This window comes from Oncorhynchus mykiss, chromosome 7 (assembly GCF_057628025.1).
Source record: "Oncorhynchus mykiss isolate SJ-2025 chromosome 7, ASM5762802v1, whole genome shotgun sequence".
Lineage (NCBI taxonomy): Eukaryota > Metazoa > Chordata > Actinopteri > Salmoniformes > Salmonidae > Oncorhynchus > Oncorhynchus mykiss.
The window spans coordinates 23,679,286-23,698,032 of NC_143028.1; the positions used below are offsets into that span (position 1 = coordinate 23,679,286).

The 18,747-nt window shown below is 44.6% G+C and overlaps 1 protein-coding gene across 1 annotated transcript in view; it reads right to left on the reverse strand.

Annotated features, from left to right (window-relative positions):
- LOC110527610 (nuclear factor erythroid 2-related factor 2) overlaps nt 1-18,509 on the reverse strand; it is a 33,548-nt gene extending 15,039 nt beyond the window's left edge. The window contains exon 1 of the mRNA XM_021609005.3: nt 18,225-18,509. Within this exon, the coding sequence (XP_021464680.3) occupies nt 18,225-18,266 (42 nt within the window). The 5' untranslated portion in view covers nt 18,267-18,509. The remainder of the gene's footprint in view (nt 1-18,224) is intronic.
- Nucleotides 18,510-18,747: the final 238 nt, after the last annotated feature.

The following is an 18,747-nucleotide window of genomic DNA, read 5'->3' on the forward strand; positions in this document are numbered from 1 at the left end:
AAAATGTAATTGAAACTCTGTCTCCAGTGTAATATGTACTCTGTTGCAGTGACGGTCTGGCCCTCTGAAAACTACTTAGAACCACACCAGCTTTCACCACCTGGGAAAAGATTACAGCAGAGAGGGTGATGTAACTGCATGTGCACTTTCCTGTTTAGCGTGTGGATTTTCCCAGGTGGTGAAAGGTGGTGTGGTTCTAAGTAGTTTTCAGAGAGCCAGACCGTCACTGCAACAGAGTACATATTATACTGGAGACAGAGTTTCAATAACATTTTGGCACAATACTACAGTGCATTCAGAAGGTATTCACAACAATTGACTTTTTCCACATTTTGTTGTGTTACACCCTGAATTTAAAATGTATTACATTCAGATTTTGTGTCACTGATCTACACACAATACCCCATAATGTCAAAGTGGAATTTTTATCTTTTGATTATTTTGCAAATTAATAAAAATGTGAAAAGATGTAATGTCTTGAGTCAAGTATTTAAACCCTTTTGTTATGGCAAACCTAAATACGTTCAGGAGTAGAAAAAAGGTGCTTAATAAGTGTCATAATAAGTTGTGTGGACTCAGTCTGTGTGCAATAATAGGGGTTAACATGCTTTTTGAATCTCTGCACCACACACACATAATTGTCTGTTATGTCTCTCAGTTAAGAAGTCAATTTCAAGCAGAGATTCAACCACAAAGACCAGGGAGGTTTTCCCATGCCTTGCAAAGAAGGGCACCTATTGGTAGATGGGTAAAAATAAAATAAAGCGTTTCCCTTTGAGCATGCTGAAGTTAACAATTACGCTTTGGATGGTGTATCAATACACTCAGTCACTACCAAGATGCAAGCGTCCTTCCTAACTCGTTTGCCAGAGAGGAAGGAAACTGCTCAGGGATTTTACCATGAGGCCAATGGCGATTTTAAAACAATTCAAGTTTAATGGCTGTGATAGGAGAAAACTGAGGATGAATCAACAACATTGTAGTTACTCCACAATACTAACCCGAATTGATTACAAAGAAGGAAGCTTGTCCAGAATAAAAAATATTCTAAAACTTGCAACCTGTTTGCAAGAAGGTACTAAAGTAATATGGTAAATACTGTGGCAAAGAAATTCACTTTTTGTCCGGAATACAATGTTTGGGGCAAATCTAACACAACACATCACTGAGTACCACTCTCCATATTTTCAAGCATGGTGTTGGCTCCATCATGTTATGGGTGTGCTTGTCATCAGCAAGGACGTGGGAGATATTTAAGATGAATATAAACTCAATAGAGCTAAGTACAGGCAAAATCCTAGAGGTACAGTGCCTTGCGAAAGTATTCGCCCCCCTTGAACTTTGCGACCTTTTGCCACATTTCAGGCTTCAAACATAAAGATATAAAACTGTATTTTTTTGTGAAGAATCAACAACAAGTGGGACACAATCATGAAGTGGAACGACATTTATTGGATATAAGACTTGTAAAAATCTGTCTAGCAAGCTATTGACAGAGCTTTGACTTAGGGGGGTGAATACTTATCTAATCAAAATATAATGGTGTTTTATTTTTTATTAATTAAAAGGAAATCATATAATTTTTTCCCACTTTGACATTAGAGTATTGTGTGTGTGTGGAATAGCGTGTGGATTGTGCAGATAACATGGCAGCATGACCATCCCACAACACAATGGAATGCATTTTCATGTGTCTAAATGTGTCAATACTACAGTGCATTCAGAAGGTATTCACAACAATTGACTTTTTCCACATTTTGTTGTGTTACACCCTGAATTTAAAATGTATTACATTCAGATTTTGTGTCACTGATCTACACACAATACCCCATAATGTCAAAGTGGAATTTTTATCTTTTGATTATTTTGCAAATTAATAAAAATGTGAAAAGATGTAATGTCTTGAGTCAAGTATTTAAACCCTTTTGTTATGGCAAACCTAAATACGTTCAGGAGTAGAAAAAAGGTGCTTAATAAGTGTCATAATAAGTTGTGTGGACTCAGTCTGTGTGCAATAATAGGGGTTAACATGCTTTTTGAATCTCTGCACCACACACACATAATTGTCTGTTATGTCTCTCAGTTAAGAAGTCAATTTCAAGCAGAGATTCAACCACAAAGACCAGGGAGGTTTTCCCATGCCTTGCAAAGAAGGGCACCTATTGGTAGATGGGTAAAAATAAAATAAAGCGTTTCCCTTTGAGCATGCTGAAGTTAACAATTACGCTTTGGATGGTGTATCAATACACTCAGTCACTACCAAGATGCAAGCGTCCTTCCTAACTCGTTTGCCAGAGAGGAAGGAAACTGCTCAGGGATTTTACCATGAGGCCAATGGCGATTTTAAAACAATTCAAGTTTAATGGCTGTGATAGGAGAAAACTGAGGATGAATCAACAACATTGTAGTTACTCCACAATACTAACCCGAATTGATTACAAAGAAGGAAGCTTGTCCAGAATAAAAAATATTCTAAAACTTGCAACCTGTTTGCAAGAAGGTACTAAAGTAATATGGTAAATACTGTGGCAAAGAAATTCACTTTTTGTCCGGAATACAATGTTTGGGGCAAATCTAACACAACACATCACTGAGTACCACTCTCCATATTTTCAAGCATGGTGTTGGCTCCATCATGTTATGGGTGTGCTTGTCATCAGCAAGGACGTGGGAGATATTTAAGATGAATATAAACTCAATAGAGCTAAGTACAGGCAAAATCCTAGAGGTACAGTGCCTTGCGAAAGTATTCGCCCCCCTTGAACTTTGCGACCTTTTGCCACATTTCAGGCTTCAAACATAAAGATATAAAACTGTATTTTTTTGTGAAGAATCAACAACAAGTGGGACACAATCATGAAGTGGAACGACATTTATTGGATATAAGACTTGTAAAAATCTGTCTAGCAAGCTATTGACAGAGCTTTGACTTAGGGGGGTGAATACTTATCTAATCAAAATATAATGGTGTTTTATTTTTTATTAATTAAAAGGAAATCATATAATTTTTTCCCACTTTGACATTAGAGTATTGTGTGTGTGTGGAATAGCGTGTGGATTGTGCAGATAACATGGCAGCATGACCATCCCACAACACAATGGAATGCATTTTCATGTGTCTAAACACCTTGAAATACAATGTCTTGTGGTGTCAGTTGACTAGGTCAACAGTATGAAAGGAAAACTAATGTGAGAGTTGGGTGAGACTCACCTGGCCCTGTGAGTATGACAAAAGTAAGGTAAAGGCGCATTTGTCAATCTTATCTCAAAATACTACACAATATAGCTTTCACTTTAGGCCCACGCAAACCCGTTTATCAACTAACAAAAGAAAGTGAGAGGTGAACACAGCTACATGTATGGTTATATTAGCAGGCCTATCAATCAGCCAGCATTGGAACCTGATAAAGCAGCCTGATTAGAGGCCAATCTCAGGCTGATCTTTATTTTAATGTTTAAAATGTTAACTTTATTTTACCAGGTTAGTCTCATTGAGATTAAAAATCTCTGACCTGTCCAAAATAGCATCACAAAATGTTATGCAAAAACACATTTACAACATAAAACACAAAGTACTACAGTTTAAAAACATACATTTACACATTGAGCATGCAAGATCTTGCAAGTTAATTGCAGACACTCAGATCCACATCTCTTTCTATACTAGAGGCCATTCATTTAACATTTTAGTCAGTTGGCAGATACTCTTGTAAAATCAATTTGTATTTGTCACATGCTTAGTAAACAACAAGTGTGGACTAACAGTGAAACGCTTACTTATGGGTCCTTCCCAACAATGCAGAGAAATGACTTGGCTATATTAAAATCGGTACAGGTACCGAGTCATTGTGCAAGGGGATGGGGTAATTTAGGTAGATACAATTGAAGTCGAAAGTTTAAATGCACATATGTTGGAGTCATTAAAACTTGTTTTCAACAACAAATTTCTTGTTAACAATTTCTTGTTAACGTTTTGGCAAGTCGGTTAGGACATCTACTTTGTGCATGACACAAGTAATTTTTCCAACAATTGTTTAGACAGATTACTTCACTTATAATTCACCGTATCACAATTCCAGTGGGTCAGAAGTTGACACACACTAAGTTGACTTTGCATTCAATGCAGTGGCAGTATTGAGTTGCTTGGATGAAAGGTGCCCAGAGTAAACTGCCTGCTCCTCAGTCCCAGTTGCTAATATATGCATATTATTATTAGTATTGGATAGAAAAACCTCTGAAGTTTCTTAAACGGTTTGAATGATGTCTGTGAGTATATCAGAACTCATATGGCAGGCGAAAACCTGAGAAGAAATCCAAACAGGAAGTGGGAAATCTGAGGTTGGTCGATTTCAACTCTTTGCCATTCCAATATACAGTGTCAATGGGGTCCTATTGCACTTCCAATGGCATCCACTAGATGTCAACAGTCTTTAAAACTTTGTTTGACGCTTCTACTGTGAAGTGGGGGCGAATGAGAACTGATTGAGCCAGGTGTCTGGCAGAGTGCCACAGGCTCTGAGGCGCGGTCACGAGAGAGTTAGCTCTCGTTCCATTGCTTTTCTACAGACACAGGAATTCTCCGGTTGGAACATTATTGAACATTTATGATAAAAACATCCTAAAGATTGATTCTATACTTAGTTTGACAAGTTTCTATGGGCTGTAATGTAACTTTTTGAACTTTTCGTCCGACGTTCGGCTGGACCTGAACGCGCGTTTGGATTTGTTTACCAAACGTGCTAATAAAATAAGCTATTTGGACATAAATGATGGACATGATCGAACAAATCAAACATTTATCGTGGAACTGGGATTCCTGGGAGTGCATTCTGATGAAGATCATCAAAGGTAAGTGAATATTTATAACAATCTGGCAGATATCTTTTTGGCTGCTTTGTTGTCTGAACACTATACTCAGATTATTGCATGGTTTGCTTTTTCCGTGAAGTTATTTTGAAATCTGACACATCGGTTGCATTAAAGAGAAGTATATCTCGAATTCCATGTATAACACTTGTATTTTCATCAACCTTTATGATGAGTATTTCTGTGAATTGATGTGGCTCTCTGCACAATCACTGCATGTTTTAGAACTACTGAATGTAATGTGCCAATATAAAATTAGATTTTTTATATAGATATGCACTTTATCGAACAAAACATACATGTATTGTGTAACATGAAGTCCTATGAGTGTCATCTGATGAAGATCATCAAAGGTTAGTGATTCATTTGATCTCTATCTGTGCTTTTTGTGACTCCTCTCTTTGGCTGGAAAAATGGCTGTGTTTTTCTGTGAGTTGGTGGTGACCTAACATAATCGTTTGTGGTGCTTTCGCTGTAAAGCATTTTTTAAATCAGACACTGTGGCTGGATTAACGAGAATGTTATCTTTAAAATGGTGTAAAATACTTGTATGCTTGAGGAATTTTAATAATGAGATTTTTTTTGTTTTGAATTTGGCGCCATCCACTTAAACTGGCTGTTGGCGAGGTGGGACGCTACCATCCCACATATCCCAGAGAGTTGAAAAATAATAATACAAATAAAAATTCACTGATGTGTTGATTTCTGTGGCCAGTGTAGCAAGTCTCATTGATTACTATGGGTTCATTTCAGCAGCAGATAATATAAATGAGAAAAACAGACATGGCACGTGCAGTCTAGTTTCAGGCTTAGTTTCAACTAATTTCGGAACCCAGAACCAAATCCTGCTATTCATTCTGTGAGCAGAAGTAGCTAGATACAGTATGAACCTTTGCAAACATTGACTTGTCTAAAGCCTTCAACACTGTAGCTCACTCATTACTTATTCAGAGGCTTTCATCAATTGGCCTGGACCAGGCTGCGTGTAGCTGGTTAGAATTGTATTTTAACAGAGAACACAGAGACCTAGGTTTCTTTTTCAAAAGCACCCTTTATGATACAATATAAATACAGTACCAGTAAAAAGTTTGGACACACCTACTCATTCAAGGGTTTTTCTTTATTTTTACTATTTTTCTACAATAATAGTGTTGTGTTGTGACAAACTCGGGGTGGTATACAAAAGATAGCCCTATTAGGTAAAAGACCAAGTCCATATTCTGGCAAGAACAGCTCAAATAGACAAAGAGAAACAACAGTCCATCATTACTTTAAGACATGAAGGTCAGTCAATGCGGGATATTTCAAGAACTTTGAATGTTTCTTCAAGTGTGGTCGCAAAGATGAAACTGGCTTTCATGAGGATCGCCACAGGAAAGGAAGACCCAGAGTTACCTCTGCTGCAGAGGAAAAGTTCATTAGAGTTACCAGCCTCAGAAATTGCAGCCCAAATAAATACTTCACAGAGTTCAACTATCAGACACATCTCAACATCAACTGTTCAGTGGGGACTGCATGGTCATTATGATGGTCATTATGGCCAAACAGTTCTATTTTTGTTTCATCAGACCAGAGGACGTTTTTCCTAAAAGTACGATCTTTGTCCCCATGAGCAGTTGCAAACTGTGGTCTGCTACTTTTTATGGCGGTTTTGGAGCAGTGGCTTCTTCCTTGCTGAGTGGCTTTTCAGGTTATGTCGATATAGGACTCGTTTTACTGTGGATATAGATACCTTTGCACCTGTTCCTCCAGGATCTTCACATGGTCCTTTGTTGTTGTTCTGGGATTGATTTGCACTTTTTGCACCAAAGTACGTTCATCTCTCGGAGACAGAATGCGTCTCCTCCCTGAGTGGTATGACGACTGCGTGGTCCCATGGTGTTTATAATTGCGTACTATTGTTTGTGCAGATGAACGTGGTACCTTCAGGCGTTTAAAATTGCTCCCGAGGATGAACCAGACTTGTGCAGGTCTACAAATGTTTTTTTCTGAGGTCTTGGCTGATTTCTTTGATTTCCCATGTTGTCAAGCAAAGAGGCACTGAGTTTGAAGGTTAGGCCTTGAAATACATCCACAGGTACCCTCCAATTGACTCAAATTATGTCAATTAGCCTATCAGAAGCTTCTAAGCCAACACATAATTTTCTGGAATTTTCCAAACTGTTTAAATGCACAGTAAACTTAGTGTATATTAACTTCTGACCCACTGGAATTGTGATACAGTGAATTATAAGTGAAATAATCTCTGTAAACAATTGTTGGAAAAATTACTTGTGCACAAAGTAGATGTCCTAACCAACTTGCCAAAACAATAGTTTGTTAACAAGAAATTTGTGGAGTGGTTGAAAAACGAGTTTTAATGACTCTTCCGACTTCAACTGTAGTTAGCTAGCTAACTATAGCTACTGAAACAGATTGTCGTTTTGCTATCTTTTTGGGGAAGAACATTGTTTGCATCCATGAGCTAGCTAGTTTTGTCCGGTACGCTACATCTCAGCTCCTCACATCTGCCGGGCTAGGGTGAAGATCCAGCCAGGGCGGTTGGTGCCAGCCCTGCTCTCAAGATCTCCAGTACGCCTTCACGGTCTGGTCCATCCTCTGCAACCTCCACACACCAGCCCTCCGGTGGCAGCTCCCCGCACCAGGCTGTCCTCGGCCCAGTACCACCAGTGCCAGCACCACGCATCAGGCCTACAGTGCGCCTCGCCTCTCCAGCGCTGCCGGAGTCTCCCGCCTGTCCAGCGCTGTCGGAGCCTTCCTCCTCTCCAGTGCTGCCGGAGTCTCCCGCCTGACCAGCACTGTCAGAGCCTTCCTCCTCTACAGCGCTGCCGGAGTCTCCTGCCTGTTCAGCGCTGCCAGAGCTGTCAGTCTGCAAGGAGCCGCCAGAGCTGCCAGTCTGCAAGGAGCCGCCAGAGCTGCCAGTCTGCATGGAGCAGCCAGAGCCGCCAGTCAGCATGGAGCAGCCAGAGCCGCCAGTCAGCATGGAGCAGCCAGAGCCGCCAGTCTGCCAGGATCTGCCAGTCAGCCAGGATCTTCCAGATCCGCCATTCAGCCAGGATCCGCCATTCAGCCAGGATCCGCCAGTCAGCCAGGATCTGCCAGAGCTGCCAGTCAGCCAGGATCTTCCAGATCCGCCAGTCAGCCAGGATCCGCCATTCAGCCAGGATTCGCCATTCAGCCAGGATCCGCCAGTCAGCCAGGATCTGCCAGAGCTGCCAGTCAGCCAGGATCTGCCGGAACCACCAGTCAGCCAGGATCTGCCAGAACCACCAGCCAGCTAGGATCTTCCAGAGCCATCAACCTGCCTGAGCTTCCTCTCAGTACTGAGCTTCCTCTCAGTACTGAGCTTCCCCTCAGTCCTGAGCTACCCCTCAGTCCCGAGCTACCCCTCAGTCCCGAGCTACCTCAGTCCCGAGCTGTCCCTCAGTCCAGTGGGGCCCTTGGTTAGGGTTACTAAGCCAAGGTCGGTGGCGAGGGTTGCCAATCTAAGGACGTGATGCATGCGGACTAAGACTTTGCTGGAGTGGGGTCCACGTCCCGCGCCGGAGCCGCCACCGTGGACAGACGCCCACCCGGACCCTCCCCTATGGGTTTAGGTGTGCGGCCGGGAGTCCGCACCTTGGGGGGGTGGGGGGGGGGATTCTGTCACGCCCTGGTCTTAGTATTTTGTGTTTTCTTTATTATTTTGGTTAGGCCAGGGTGTGACATGGGTTTATTATGTGGTGTGTTTTGTCTTGGGGTTTTTGTAGGCATTGGGATTGTGGTATAGTGGGGTTGTCTAGAATAGTCTATGGCTGTCTGGAGTGGTTCTCAATCAGAGGCAGGTGTTTATCGTTGTCTCTGATTTGGAACCATATTTAGGCAGCCATAATCTTTGAGTGTTTTGTGGGTGATTGTTCCTGTCTCAGTGTTTGTTTGCACCAGATAAGGCTGTTTAGGTTTTCATGTGTCAAAATAACCACGCTGCATTTTGGTCCGCCTCTCCTTTGACGGAAGAAAACCGTAACAAGTTTTTTTTCATGACCAGCACTGTAGGTGCGCGAGACAACTTTACCAGCATCATAGCATACGTATCGATGAATCGTTGTTACATATGAAATACGAGTGAGTGTAACCAATGTTTAATACTGTAACTATGTAAAAAAAATGTATGAACGCTTTAAATTATTTTGTGACGTGCAGTCATATTCATGTATTGGTCAACAAGCTTATTTGACACGTCAAATAGTGTTACAGTGTGTCTTGTTTGACAGGCAAAGACCCAAACAGCGTTCCATAGAAATCCTGGTTAAGAATGAAACGCCGAAATAGGTTAAGATTATGTTTTACTGGTAATGGGGACACACGTAAATGCCAACAAAAACTTTTTGGTCAGTGTGTGTGTGTGTGTGTGTGTGTGTGTGTGTGTGTGTGTGTAACCTTTATTTATCTTGGCAAGTCAGTTAAGAACAAATTCTTATTTATATGGACAGCCTACCATGGTCAAACTCGGACGATGCTGGGCCAATTGTGTGCCACCCTATGGGATTTCCAATCACGGCTGGATGTGATGCTGCCTCGATTCGAACCAAGGACTGTAGTGATGCATCTTGCACTGAGATGCAGTGCCTTAGACCGCTGCGTCCATGTGTGTGTATTAACTATTTAACCGTACTAGAATGTTTTAAAGCCCCCCCCCAAAAAAGGCAGATATCGGTATTGGCCAAAAATGTTATATCGGTGCATCACAAGTTTACACCTTTGCTCTTTGTTTGGGTGGAGAAAGTAAAACCCGCTATTACGTATTTGCACCTGTCTCCAATCATTAGACAACAGAACAGAATAAACGACCACCAATGGAAAATGCGGGAAAGGCTGAGCTGGCACCCATCGTAGGGACAGTCCAGCATCACGAGAACTGTCTCTCCATACTTGGCAGCACCATGGACAGTGTGCTGGCAACCATCCTGCACTTGGAGGGGAGTGTGCAGTCCCTCCAGTCTCCAGCACTGCTTCCGGCACCGGCCCCCACACCACAACCTGCCTCTGTCCCATCTTAGCCGGCCCGTGGAATATCCCTGTTCCTCCCAGAGGGCTTTGACGGAGTGCCTGCGGAATGCAAGGGATTCCTTCTGCAATGCGACCTGTACCTCACTCCGGGAGAGACAGGGTTGCCACCGTCTTCTCGGCACTGACCGGACTGGCCCTGGACTGGGGGACCACGGTCTGAGAAACGGGTGGACCCGAGGTTGAGTCCTATGAGCGCTTCACTGTGGCTTCTCTTCTGCTCTGTGTTTTATCATCCTGTGGAGGGCCGAGAGGGGCGTGAGCGCCTACTCTCACTACATCAGGGATCTAGGACCGCCTCGGAGTTCGCCCTGGAGTTCAGGACCTCCACCGGATGGAACGAGTTGGCTATGGTCACTGTGTTCTGCAGCGGACTGCGGGAGGAGGCACGGATCATCAGCATGGAGATTTGTTTGGACACCCTCCTGCGGTACCGAAGAAGACATCTGCGTGATCCGGAGCCTATGGCTACACCTGCTCCGTGGCCAGATCCGATGGAGGTGTGCTCTGCACGTTTGCCTGAAGCAGAGTGTGGGAGAAGGAGGAATCTGGGCCTCTGCTCCTATTGTGAGGAAAGGGGTCATTTCTCCCCGACCTGCCCTGTATCCACAAAAAGGTGAGGAGGTGACAAGCCATGCATTCTTGCATCTTACCAACCCAGGTAGGATGCAAGATTTCCTTTTCTGTCAACTCAACCAATATGTTTACCCATTAAATTCCCTGAATACCCTAGCCCTCACTCTTGTTTTCTTGATTCCGGAGCTCCTGGGAATCTTTTCGATAGAGTACTGACCACGGTATTATGCATTCCTTTGGTTCCCCTACAGTCACCCATTCTGGTTCAAGCCCTGGATAATCATCCAATAGGGACAGGGCTCGTACATCACATCACTGTTCCTGTTTCTCTGCTGACCCATGACACTAATTTAAAACAAGTCACCTTTTTCATTATAGACACCCCCACGCACCTCGTTGTTTTAGGTCTCCCCTGGTTGACTTGGCAAAACCATGTTATTTCCTGGATCAAGATGAGACTGCTGGGTTGGTTGCAGGAATGTCAGGGGAGGTGTCTTGCGATGTCTGTCAACACCACTACAGTGGAAAGTCTGGACCGTACCCCTCAAGTGGAGATACCGGAGGAATACCAGGACACGTCTATCTCCTCTCCTTTGCTGAGACTGAGGCAAAGGAGACCTACGTACAGGAGAGCCTCCAGCAGGGTTTTATCCACCCCTCTACGTCACCAGCCTCCTCAAGATACTTTTTTTCAGATATCCTCTACTCCTCATCCCAACCATCATTGAATTTTGCGAAACTGGACTTGAGGAGCTTCTACAATCTGGTGCGCATTCGTGCAGGCAACGAATGGAAAACGGCCTTTTCCACAACCATGGGCCATTACGAGTAACTTGTGATGCCTTTTGGCCTGTCTAATACTCCTTCAGTCTTCCAGGCCTTTATCAACAAGGTGTTTCGGGACATGCTGGGAAGAGGCGTAGTGGTTTATATATATGACATCTTTGTCTATTCTGCTGACCGGGCCCAGCATGTCTCGTTAGTCAGGACTGTGCTGGGAAGACTGTTGGAGCATGATCTATATGTTAAACAAGAGAAGTGCTTGTTTTTCCAGAGGTCGGTGTTCTTTTTGGGCTACCTTATATACACGGAGGGAGTGGAGATGGAGGAGCATCGCATCAGCGCAGTCAGGTCATGGCTCATCCCTAACTCCGTGAAAGCATTCCAGTGATTCCTGGAGGTTCATCCTGGGCTTCAGCACGGTGGTCGCACCATCTTACCTCCCTGCTGAGAGGAGGTCCCCAGCGGCTTCGTGGGACGGTGGGGGCAGAGAGGGCGTTCGAGACACTGAAGGCACGCTTCATCACTGCTCCCGTGCTGGCACATCCCGATCCCTCACTTCCTTTCATTGTTGAGGTGGATACCTTCAAAGTAGGAGTCAGGGCAGTGCTGTCCCAGTGCACAGGAACCCCTCCAAAGCTGCGGCCCTGCGCCTTCTACTCCAAGCAGCTGAGCCCGGCTCAGAGGAACTACGATGTCGGGACCGGGAATTCTTGGCAGTGAAGAAGACTCTGAAGGCGTGGAGGAACTGGCTGGAGGGGTCCAAACACCCTTTCCTGGTGTGGATGGACCATCGCAACCTGGAGTACATCAGGGCAGCGAAGAGGCTAAACCCAAGACAGGCCAGATGGGCTCTATTCTTCGTCAGGTTCCAATTCATGCTTTCTTATAGGCCAGGCTCGAAGAACGTGAAGGCGGACTCCCTGTCTCACCTCTACGAAAAACCACGCCTATGTGCCCACGGGTGTGGGGGACCGACTCCTTACCTGGGTGCCCCAGGCACCTGTGTCGAGTCATCCTGGGATAAGCCGTACCACCGCCTGCCTGACTGAGAAGTCTCTTCCTGATCCATCTGTGCCCAGTCTAAGACACCCAGACACCTTGGGTATAAAATATTCTTCCCCTGCCGGTTCCACAATGATCCTGGTCTTACCTCTCGGTTGACTTTGTCACTGACCTTCCCCCCTCCCAGGAGAAAACCACCGTTCTCTTCGTTGTGGACCGGTTTTCCAAAGCTTGTCGCCTCCTTCCTCTGCCTGGAATCCCATCAGCTATGCAAATTGCGGAGGCTCTTTATATGCACGTCTTCCGGCACTACGGTATCCTGGAGGACATTGTGTCAGACCGTGGCCCTCAGTTCACCTCAAGCGTATGGAAAGCGTTCATGGAACGCCTGAGGGTCACGGTCAGTCTCACCACCGGGTACCGTCCTCAAGCTAATGGACAGGTAGATCAATCAGGAGGTGTGCAGGTTCCTGAGGTGTTACTGTCAGGACTGGAATGGGGAGTGGGCAGATTTTCTACCTTGGGCTGAGTATGCGCAGAACTCCCACTGCCACTCCTCCACTAACCTCATTCCTTTCCAGTGCGTGTTGGGGTATCAGCCGGCCCTAGCACCTTGGCATCAAAGCCAGGCGAGGCCCCTCCGCCTGCCAGAAGCTTAGCCCCCGGTTTGTGGGGCCGTTTAAAGTCCTGAGGAGGGTTAATTGTGCTTGACCAGATACAATAGTATTTTACAGTAAACAAATTGATAACAGAATTTCAGCATGCTTATAGGGAAGGACACTCAACAAGCACAGCACTTACACAAATGACTGATGATTGGCTGAGAGAAACTGATGATGAAATTATTGTGGGGGCTGTCTTGTTAGACATCAGTGCAGCTTTTGAGCTTTTCACATTATTGAGCATAGTGTACTGCTGGAAAAACATATGTGTTGCGGCTTTACACCCCCTGCTATAATGTGGATAAAGAGTTACTTGTCTAACAGAACACAGAGGGTGTTCTTTAATGGAAGCCTATCAAATATAATCCAGTTAGAATCAGGAATTCCCCAGGGTAGCTGATTAAGCCCCTTGCTTTTTTCAATGTTTATTAACGACATGCCACTGACTTTGAGTAAAGCCAGAGTTCCTATGTATGTGGATGACTCAACACTATTACATGTCATCTACTACAGCGACTGAAATGACTGCAACAGTCAACAAATAACTGCAGTTAGTTTCAGAGTGGGTGGCAAGGAATAAGTTAGCCCTAAATATTTATAAAACTATTCGATTATAATCACAGCCGTATACATCCCCCCCAAGCAGACACATCGATGGCTCTGAACGAACTTTATTTAACTCTTTGCAAACTGGAAAACATTCATCCGGAGGCTGCATTCATTGTAGCTGGGGATTTTAACAAGGCTAATCTGAAAACAAGACTCCCTAAATTTTATCAGCATATCGATTGCGCAACCAGGGGTGGAAAGACCTTGGATCATTGTTACTCTAACTTCCGCGACGCATATAAGGCCCTGCCCCGCCCCCCTTTCGGAAAAGCTGACCACGACTCCATTTTGTTGATCCCTGCCTACAGACAGAAACTAAAACAAGAGGCTCCCACGCTGAGGTCTGTCCAGCGCTGGTCCGACCAAGCTGACTCCACACTCCAAGACTGCTTCCACCACGTGGACTGGGACATGTTTCGTATTGCGTCAGACAACAACATTGACGAATACGCTGATTCGGTGTGTGAGTTCATTAGAACGTGCGTTGAAGATGTCGTTCCCATAGCAACGATTAAAACATTCCCTAACCAGAAACCGTGGATTGATGGCAGCATTCGCGTGAAACTGAAAGCGCAAACCACTGCTTTTAATCAGGGGAAGGTGTCTGGTAACATGACCGAATACAAACAGTGCAGCTATTCCCTCCGCAAGGCTATCAAACAAGCTAAGCGTCAGTACAGAGACAAAGTAGAATCTCAATTCAACGGCTCAGACACAAGAGGCATGTGGCAGGGTCTACAGTCAATCACGGACTACAGGAAGAAATCCAGCCCAGTCACGGACCAGGATGTCCTGCTCCCAGGCAGACTAAACAACTTTTTTGCCCGCTTTGAGGACAATACAGTGCCACTGACACGGCCGGCAACGAAAACATGCGGTCTCTCCTTCACTGCAGCCGAGGTGAGTAAGACATTTAAACGTGTTAACCCTCGCAAGGCTGCAGGCCCAGACGGCATCCCCAGCCGCGCCCTCAGAGCATGCGCAGACCAGCTGGCCGGTGTGTTTACGGACATATTCAATCAATCCCTATACCAGTCTGCTGTTCCCACATGCTTCAAGAGGGCCACCATTGTTCCTGTTCCCAAGAAAGCTAAGGTAACTGAGCTAAACGACTACCGCCCCGTAGCACTCACTTCCGTCATCATGAAGTGCTTTGAGAGACTAGTCAAGGACCATATCACCTCCACCCTACCTGACACCCTAGACCCACTCCAATTTGCTTACCGCCCAAATAGGTCCACAGACGATGCAATCTCAACCACACTGCACACTGCCCTAACCCATCTGGACAAGAGGAATACCTATGTGAGAATGCTGTTCATTGACTACAGCTCGGCATTCAACACCATAGTACCCTCCAAGCTCGTCATCAAGCTCGAGACCCTGGGTCTCGACCCCGCCCTGTGCAACTGGGTACTGGACTTCCTGACGGGCCGCCCCCAGGTGGTGAGGGTAGGCAACAACATCTCCTCCCCGCTGATCCTCAACACTGGGGCCCCACAAGGGTGCGTTCTGAGCCCTCTCCTGTACTCCCTGTTCACCCACGACTGCGTGGCCACGCACGCCTCCAACTCAATCATCAAGTTTGCGGACGACACAACAGTGGTAGGCTTGATTACCAACAACGACGAGACGGCCTACAGGGAGGAGGTGAGGGCCCTCGGAGTGTGGTGTCAGGAAAATAACCTCACACTCAACGTCAACAAAACTAAGGAGATGATTGTGGACTTCAGGAAACAGCAGAGGGAACACCCCCCTATCCACATCGATGGAACAGTAGTGGAGAGGGTAGCAAGTTTTAAGTTCCTCGGCATACACATCACAGACAAACTGAATTGGTCCACTCACACAGACAGCATTGTGAAGAAGGCGCAGCAGCGCCTCTTCAACCTCAGGAGGCTGAAGAAATTTGGCTTGTCACCAAAAGCACTCACAAACTTCTACAGATGCACAATCGAGAGCATCCTGGCGGGCTGTATCACCGCCTGGTACGGCAACTGCTCCGCCCTCAACCGTAAGGCTCTCCAGAGGGTGGTGAGGTCTGCACAACGCATCACCGGGGTCAAACTACCTGCCCTCCAGGACACCTACACCACCCGATGTCACAGGAAGGCCATAAAGATCATCAAGGACATCAACCACCCGAGCCACTGCCTGTTCACCCCGCTATCATCCAGAAGGCAAGGTCAGTACAGGTGCATCAAAGCTGGGACCGAGAGACTGAAAAACAGCTTCTATCTCAAGGCCATCAGACTGTTAAACAGCCACCACTAACATTGAGTGGCTGCTGCCAACACACTGACACTGACTCAACTCCAGCCACTTTAATAATGGGAATTGATGGGAAATGATGTAAATATATCACTAGCCACTTTAAACAATGCTACCTTATATAATGTTACTTACCCTACATTATTCATCTCATATGCATACGTATATACTGTACTCTATATCATCGACTGTATCCTTATGTAATACATGTATCACTAGCCACTTTAAACTATGCCACTTTGTTTACATACTCATCTCATTTGTACATACTGTACTCGATACCATCTACTGTATCTTGCCTATGCTGCTCTGTACCATCACTCATCATATATCCTTATGTACATATTCTTTATCCCCTTACACTGTGTACAAGACAGTAGTTTTGGAATTGTTAGTTAGATTACTTGTTGGTTATTACTGCATTGTCGGAACTAGAAGCACAAGCATTTCGCTACACTCGCATTAACATCTGCTAACCATGTGTATGTGACAAATAAAATTTGATTTGATTTGATGATTTGATTTGAAACTAAAAGCATTGGATTTGGAACAAAACACTCACTAAATCCTAAACCTCAACTAAAACTTGTGTTAGGTTCTTTTTTTTTTTTTCAGAGTAAATAACTCATGGACAATAGAGAAGCTAAACCAAATGTAATTCTTCCCAAAGGGTCGTCACAGCTGTATTCAGACAACAAAACATTTCTCACATCACAGGTACAGTGGGGCAAAAAAGTATTTAGTCAGCCACCAATTGTGCAAGTTCTCCCACTTAAAAAGATGAGAGAGGCCTGTAATGTTCATCATAGGTACACTTCAGCTATGACAGACAAAATGAGATTTTTTTGTCCAGAAAATCACATTATAGGATTTGTTTTGTTTGTTTGAATTTGACCCCTTTTTCTCTCCAATTTCGTGGTATCCAAATGTTTTAGTAGCTACTATCTTGTCTCATCGCTACAACTCCCGTACGGGCTTGGGAGAGACGAAGGTTGAAAGTCATGCGTCCTCCGATACACAACCCAACCAAGCCGCACTGCTTCTTAACCTGTTGCGACTCTAGGGGCAGTATTTTCATTTTTGGGAAAAAAACATTCCCGTTTTAAACTAGATATTTTGTCAGGACAAGATGCTAGAATATGCATATAATTGACAGCTTTGGATAGAAAACACTCTAACGTTTCCAAAACTGTAAAGATATTGTCTGTGAGTATCACAGAACTGATGTTGCAGGCGAAAGCCTGAGAAAAATCCAATCCGGAAGTGCCCCATATTTTGAACGTGCTGCGTTCCAATGAGTCCCTATTGAGCTGTGAATGTCCTATCAACCCCTAACCCTAACCCACAGTGCGCATCCAACCCGGAAGCCAGCCGCACCAATGTGTCGGAGGAAACACCGTGCACCTGGCAACCTTGGTTAGCGCGCACTGCGCCCGGCCCGCCACAGGAGTCGCTGCTGCGCGATGAGACAAGGACATCCCTACCGGCCAAGCCCTCCCTAACTCGAATGACGAATTGTGCGTCGCCCCACGGACCTCCCAGTCGCAGCAGGTTACGACAGAGCCTGGGCACGAACCCAGAGTCTCTGATGGCACAGCTGGTGCTGGTACATCTGGTACATCTTTGGAGTATATTGTAGTTGTATCAAGATACATTTATCTTTGCCAATCTCTTCCTTTAATTCAAAGAACTTCAAAACATAAGCTTTTACAAACAAACATTCCTCTATGAGACTGCCTACAATTGTGGACCTAGTGGACTGAGCGAAGGTGGCCACTGATGATCTGCCATCGATACAGAGATCACACGCTACAGGGTACTACCACAGTCCTGGAGGGGGCTCTCGACAAACAATGAACTGGATGGCATTTTTGGGGAAGAATCAGATGTATCATTTTTTTTTTCTGACCAATTCAAAGACATCCTGCTTTCGAAATTCAACCTTAAACGTGGATTTGAATCTTTATGAAACAGTTTGAAACTGTGTTATAGGCTACAGCTGTGGTAAAGAACTCAAGTATGAGGCTGTCCAATGACTTTGCAGATTTTTCTACAGATTTATGAGAAACAGTTCACAACAAGCAAATGTTGGAAAAAGTGAGATTCTATGCCTATTAAAATAATTTCAATCCACATTTATTTAATAGGCTTTATTTATGCTACATTTAATTTGTTCCATATAACACAAAATAGCGCAATCCAGGTTGCCTAGTCAACTTTATGATGCAGTTTCTTAGCCTCCCCTTCTGTCTACTATACTGTTGCCTATACTGCAACATTTTAAGTAGCCTACCACAGGATAACAACAATGGCTTATGACACAATTTCTATAGTCTAAGCGTTTCTCTTGAGTCAGAAACACATTTGTTAGGCCGCCTATGAAGCATGTTATTCAGCCCCTTCTCTTACCTGTTGAATTCGATGTGCACTTGACAATTCTACCTCCATCATTGCGCTGATATTCCCTTGTGAATTTGCTCTTAAACACCCAGAGCCACAATTATCTTTAAAGTCCCTTACACTAACACAAATCAAATTAAATCTTACCGAACAGTGTCCTGAATATGAAAATAGTATAGAAATAAAAAATGAGGTCTAGAAATAATGAAAGCGTAAAGAAACCCCAGCCGCTGAACGGCCCTGCCCACTAGCAGCGGCAGCCTGACTGACAAGGTGGGAACAGCCCCTGGCGCTGTCTGGACACTGAGAGCTCGCCATAAAAATACACCCAGAATGTTTCCTTTTCATTCAGTGACATCTAGTGGGTATAGTCTATTAGTTGTATCCCATAAACTCGTAGGCAATACAACGAAATAGGCCTAGTTTAAGACACAATTTTACAAATACATGATTTTGTAAATCAGGCCAACACCACTTCATGAACTGTACAAACAACACCTCACAAGGAAAGCACTCCAGGTATCCAACAACA